This window comes from Neofelis nebulosa, chromosome 1 (genome assembly GCF_028018385.1).
Source record: "Neofelis nebulosa isolate mNeoNeb1 chromosome 1, mNeoNeb1.pri, whole genome shotgun sequence".
Classification (NCBI taxonomy): domain Eukaryota; kingdom Metazoa; phylum Chordata; class Mammalia; order Carnivora; family Felidae; genus Neofelis; species Neofelis nebulosa.
Window position 1 is genome coordinate 352,813 of NC_080782.1, and position 6,000 is coordinate 358,812.

Below are 6,000 nucleotides of genomic sequence, written 5' to 3' on the forward strand. Positions count from 1 at the left end.
GCTTGCCCTCATCTTGCACACGCTGGACACACCACCACACGGCCTCGGCCTCGGGTCCCAACCTGGATGCATACGAAGGCGTGGCTAGGAGCCCTCTGTGGGGCTTGTGCGCAGGTGCTGGCTGCACTGGGAGGGGCCTGGGCGATGTCCTGATCTGGGGCCAGGTATGTGGGTCGGGAAGTGGGGGATGCCACAGGGCAGGGAGGTGGGCCAGTCGTTGGGGAACCCCTGGGGTATACTGGGGTATAACCGTGGGTCAGGTTAGGTCTCTGTTTCTCTCTGCAGAGAACAATGGATCACGGGGGTGGGGTGGGTGGGGGTCCTGACCGGGGAGGAGGTGGAGCTGGAACTCAGTGGATCTGGTCAAGAGTGAGTGCAGGCCACTGAGGTGAGGTGACCGCTTTCTTTGATGTAGATCTTGCTTTGTAGGGCCGGCTTGTTTGCTAAGATTTGGTTTGGATGTTGAGCCCTGGAAGGCCAGAGGCAGCAGGGGGTGGGGTCCCAAGGTGGATGGAGAAACGATGTCTGAGGGACTATGGGCAAAGGGACAGAGTGGAGGGGCTTGGGGGACTGCAAAGGAAAGGGCCGAGGTGGGGGTCACCCGAGGACCATACTGAGCCACCAGGAGGACCTTGGGGACCTGGGCAGGGTCAGTGCAGCAGATTCCAGGGTACAGGACTAAGGGGTTGAGCCCAAGGGACGGATGGTGTGGGCAGGGCCGGGGCATGGCTTGGCCCAGAGCAGGACGGCCCTGAAGGGGGGAGGCTGGGTCAGCCCCACAGGCCTTCCCTTGGGGTCCTTTCCATGTTGTCCTTAGAACCCCTGGTCTCCAGGCTTGACTGTTCCCCCTTCAAGGGGGGTCAGCAATCCCAGACAACAATGGAATGAGCATGTGGTGCTCACACAACAAGCCCTTTTAAGTGAGTGTGGGCAGGAAAACGAACTCTGGGCTTTGCTCTGACTGTGAAACAGAACTGGCTGGAGCGGGTGGCCACCCTGCCCTGGAGAGGTCCCCCTCAGGACAAGTCTGGCCGCGCTGGAGACTCACAGGTCCACAGCTCTTCCCAGGTGAGTGACAAACTCCTGGGGCCAATACTCTGGTCAGTGAGACCTTTCCCGGCAGCTTCCCCTCAGGGCCACTGGCAGCTTGGGCGGGCAGCTGTCACTGGAATGTCAGATGCCACGGCTGGACTCGGGGAAGCCCCAGCTTTGCAAAGAAAGCATTTGCTTCAGGAAACAAGGGTGTTCCATGTCCCTGTGTGGCTCCCCAGACTGTCACGGGTTCACCCCGTGCACATTGTCATCTTTATGGTGGTGGTTTCACAGAAGAGAAAAGGTGGCAGAGGACAAGAGCCCCCACTCAGCCCCAGAAACGGTCAGTTCCGGGGGTGGGGGGGTGGTGGTGGTGCAGGCAGTGTGAGTGTTAGTCAGGACAGGGCTCTCAGAGCCCCAGCCCGGGACTGGACCTGTCCAGTAGATGACCGGTAGAAAGCGGCCAGCGTCCTTTGCCCCCAGCAGGGGTGTCCGGAGGAGACACACGGATGAGACCTTGGTGCTCAGGTTTACTCCGGTATCCCAGAAAGCCCAGTGTGGGACAGACTGAGCACCAGACCAGGCAGCCAGGGCCAGGGAAGAGATGCCTGAGAAAACGGGAGGAGGCAGAGGGATGGACAGTGCCCTCAAGAAGCAGAAAGCAGACGGGGAAGCGCAGGGAGGGTGGATGGGCACCCAGCTAACCCAGTGCTGCCCGCCCTCCAGGCATCCAAACCCCAGGTTCAAATTCTGTCGCAGGCTGTCCCCAGAGCCGACGACGCTCCAGCCGGCTGAAAAGGTCAGAGCCCAAGGCCCTGGAGAGCCCTCTCCCCTCTCCTGCCCCTCCCCACTCCCAAATCCCAGCCTCCCGCTGATCCCTGGGGCGGTGTCCTCTCCCCTGACTCCGCCCAGTCAGTTACCAGGCGCGTCCACCGCCTCCCCAGACCCTCCCTGCCCGGTGCCCAATGCGTTCAAACTTTGGTCCCCATGAGCTTTTAAGAAGCTGACCTTCCTGTCACCTTGGCCGGGAGCGACCAGCAGCCCCCCCTTTGCTGGCTCACTGAAGCGAGTTATGAGAAATCCCGCAGACCAGGGGTTTGGGAGGAGAAGCACTGTCAACGGAAAAATCGCTCCTGCAAATAGGATTTTGCCGGGTTGAATCTCGAGCGGCCCCACTTTCCTTTGCCCTGTGAGCCGCCTATCACCCCAGGGCTCGATGGCAAGAGCTGGCGCTGCCTCCCCGCACGAAACAGCTGGACGAGCCCGACACACACAACCCCTGGCCGAGGGAGCTCGAGGATCCAGGCCGGCAAGGGAGCCCCGACCGCGAGACCCCAGGACCCGGGGCTGCGCGCGCCTGGCGGGGATCAGGTCGTTCTCGGCGACCAGCGTGGCCGCTGCGGGCCCGGCCAGGCTCGCGGTCCCCGCCTCGCCCCGCCTGACCCGCGGGCCTGCCTACGTGGGGCCGACGGGGCGCTCCCCAGGCCCGACCGCGGGGTGGCTGCCGCTGGGCCAGGGAGACTGCGGAGCCGGCGCAGGAGCGCGAACGCGGGAGCACAGCTCTGTACTCGCGGGCGGGGTCGCGCAGACAGCCCCCCGCCCCGCCTCACCCCGCGACCCGGCGGGGACAAGCGCGGGAGGAAGTCGCGGCGGGGCCGGGACCCCCGGCTTCTTACCGATCTTGGCCAGGCTGGCCACGAGGATCCACAGCGCGATGATGTACGGGTCCTTGACGTGGTGCCACTTGAAGCTGACCACCTGAAAGCCTTGGCTCGCGCCCCCAGACTGCTCCTCGACGCCCCGCACCCGCGGCAGCGCGCCCAGCGCCAGCAGCAGCGCCAGCAGCAGCCCGCACCTGGGGCCCGGAGCCCCGCGCCCCGACATCGCCGCCACCGTTCAGCGCCCGTTCCGGACGCGCATGTCGTGTGGGTCCTGCTGCTCCCGGGCGGGTGGACGTGCGGGGCGCGCCCCCCGCCCCCTCCAGGGACTCTCTCAGGGCGGCGCGGAGCCAAGCGCTCGCCGGGTGCGGGCTCCTGTCCCGGTCCCCGCCCGCCACGGTGGCCTTTAATCCAGCAGCCCCCTCCCGCCCCGGGGCGGGGCCTTCCCGCCCCCGCTGCGCGCACGCGAGCACGGACACCGTCGCACGCTCCTGGCACGCCAGCCCAGCCTGCACACGCCCACCCGGGGCCGACCGGTCTCCCTGACCTCCTCTCCGAACTCCCGCGCGCGGGGCCCCTCTATTTCCCTCCTCTATGGCTCGCGTGCCTCCCCGTCCCACCCTGTCCCTGTCCAGGGGCTGGAGGGCGCGGGCCGGGAGGTCCAGGCGCGCGACTCTGAGCAGCCGCCTCCCCGGAGCGGGGTGAGGTGGGGATCGCGGCACCGACCGGTCCCTGCGGGCTTGGCTGGGGGCTTGGTGGGCTCCAGGTGTCTCGGGCGCCCCTCAGTGGCGTTAGCTCCGTTCCCGAGTTGCCTAGGGCAGCTGCGGGCACATTGGCCCCAAGCTTATCCAGAGATGCAGGGCCTGGGGCTTGTGGACCCCACTGGAGGCCCCAGGGTCCAGAAGGGGGCCAGGCGCAAGCCTTGAGCTATGTCTTCAATGTGCACCTGCATTTCCTAACAGTTGGAACAAGTCGTCCGAAACCAGGTCCTCTCCCACCAAACCTGGGGTGGTGCCCGATCCAAGTGGTTCTGCCCTGCCCCCTGCACGGTGGCCCTGTTTCTCCCCTGAGGGACCCTCCACCCCGGCCCTCAGAGCCCAGCTGGGAGGCTCAGACCCCAATGCCCTTTCTACCTGAGGGCTTGGCCTCCAGTGGCAACTAGCCACAGCCCCCCCTGCCTGAGCAGTAATCCGTGATAGCTTATATGGGCACCTCAGACTTGACCAGGCGAATGCCCCCCTTCTTCCCTTCCCCAGCCCACCCTGCGGCCTCAGCGCTGGGCGGCCCCTTCTTCCTGCTGTCCTGCCCCAGACCCAGGACGCAGGCCTGACTCCTTCAGTCTCTCAGTACACCTGTGGGCCCTGCCTTCAAAATACAAAGGAAGCCCAGCCACTGCTCACCAAGCAGGTCCAGCCGCCACCGGGCTGCTGCAAAGGCCTCTTGCCTGCGCCCCCTCCTCTTGCCTGCACCCCCTCCTCTTGCCTGCACCCCCCCCACCTGCCTGCACCCCCCCACCTGCCTGCACCCCCCCCACCTGCCTGCACCCCCACTTGCCTTCACCCCGCCACTTGCCTGCGCCCCCCCCAATTGCCTGCACCCCCCCACACTTGCCTGTGCCCCCCCCCCCCACTTGCTCTGTCCTGCTCTCCTGTTGGAGCCTGCAGTTCAGCGGGAAGGCCCAGTCCTCCCAGGACTCAGGCCTCTCTCTGACCTCCAAGCTGCCCTCTTGGGCACCTCCCCTGGCACACCCCCTCTGCTTCCCAACGTCTTTGCTCCAATGTCACCTTCTCCTTTTCCCATAGCTGATCTCTCAGCTCACGGTTGTGACATCCCAACTCCCCTCCCTCCAGGTCGTGTTCCTCTATCCCTTCCGACATCATCCACTCAGTCTGTTTGCTGATTGCCCATCCGTGGAGTGTCTGTTCCATGGGTGAGGGGCTCCACAAAGCCCACCAGGCTCATGGCTGCAACCCCCCTTCCTGAAATAGTACCTGTCATACAGGAGCACTCAGGAGAAGTCGGGTGGGTGGGTGGGCAGATGGGTGGGCTGATAGGCAGATGGACAGATGCATCTTCTAATACCAGAATATATGTCCGGGTGCCCGGAGGCTTGGGCTGGACAGTGCTGAGCTGGGTGGCTTTATTCCTCGGGTCCTCTCCCCGGTTTCTGGCTGATGGGAGGTGGTCATCAGTAGTGTGGTAGAGAGAAAGCGCATTCAAATCATGCCCAACAGGGTGAGTCGGCTGGACTGCTGAGCACAAAATGGGTGGGTGACTATTTGGGAAGATACAGCAGAGGGCTTCAGTCTTCACTGGGTGTCCTTTGAGGACTTTCCAGCGGTAAGGTCCTCTGCAGTAGCCCAGGGACCCTTGGTAGGGGAGGAGGGCCAGGGTCAAGGGGCAGGGGGAACGGACTGAGCTGAGCACTTCATCTGGGATGGGAGCACGTGACTAGCTGCTAGGTGGCCTTGTGCAGGGGGCTGAGGAGAGCTGGAGAGCTGTTCCCAGCTCACCCGTGTCTGTTTCTCTCCCCAGGAATCCTAAGCCTCCTGTCCCGGAGATAGTGCCAGCTGGACAAGATTGGGGTCACCCCCAGCCCAGACAGACACCCTTCCCTGTTCTTTTCTCCTGGTTCTTGCGTGAAACCCTTAGGGAGAATGTCCTCTTTGAAGATGGTGCCCTTGCATTCCACAGGAAGGCCAAATTCCCACCAGAACAGCATGTGCTATGACGCCTGATGACCCTCTGGCCACTCCACCCTCCGGGGTTTTCACCAAGAGCCTGTCCTAAGAGCTCACGGCAATTCTCCTGGGGTGGGGTGGCGGGGGGAGGGTGCTGCTTCTGAGATCCAGGAAGCACTTCAAAGGGCAGGGTAGCTGAGCCTTATCGTGTGGACTCATGGGTCCGGTGTGAGTGCCAGTGCTGGGGACTGTCCCTCAGATGGTATGCTGCAGAGGTGGCCACAGGATGCCCAAGGACAAGGGCAGGAGAGGCCCGGTCAGAAGGAAGCAAGCCCCGGAAATGGTGCGACCTGACAGGGCTGTGTGGCGGGATCTGTGGGCGCTAGAGGGTGAACAGACCTGTGCTTCAGATTCCTAAAAGGCTCTGGGGCAGCGGTGCCTGTGCCTGAGGGTGGTGAGGACACCACGTGTCCATCGGTGCCCCCCCTCGGGTGCCCCCACGACCTCTCTGCCTCTGACTGAGGTGTGGTTTCAGACGGGGCTGCGGCACGCTAGGCTGCCACCCACAGCGGGCAGAATTGTGAATGTGCCTGTCAGAGTTGTGCCGTGCACAACGCACACAACAGCAA

The 6,000-nt window shown here is 64.0% G+C and overlaps 1 protein-coding gene across 4 annotated transcripts in view; it reads right to left on the reverse strand.

Moving 5' to 3' along the window:
• Positions 1 to 3,083, reverse strand: part of SLC9A3 (solute carrier family 9 member A3) — a 41,308-nt gene extending 38,225 nt beyond the window's left edge. For 2 of the 4 annotated variants that reach the window (XM_058708765.1, XM_058708525.1), the window contains exon 1: positions 2,709 to 3,083. In XM_058708765.1, coding sequence (XP_058564748.1) covers positions 2,709 to 2,916 — 208 coding nt within the window. In that variant the 5' untranslated portion in view covers positions 2,917 to 3,083. The remainder of the gene's footprint in view (positions 1 to 2,708) is intronic. The other 2 variants (XM_058708590.1, XM_058708678.1) reach the window with 1 other exon arrangement.
• Positions 3,084 to 6,000: the final 2,917 nt, after the last annotated feature.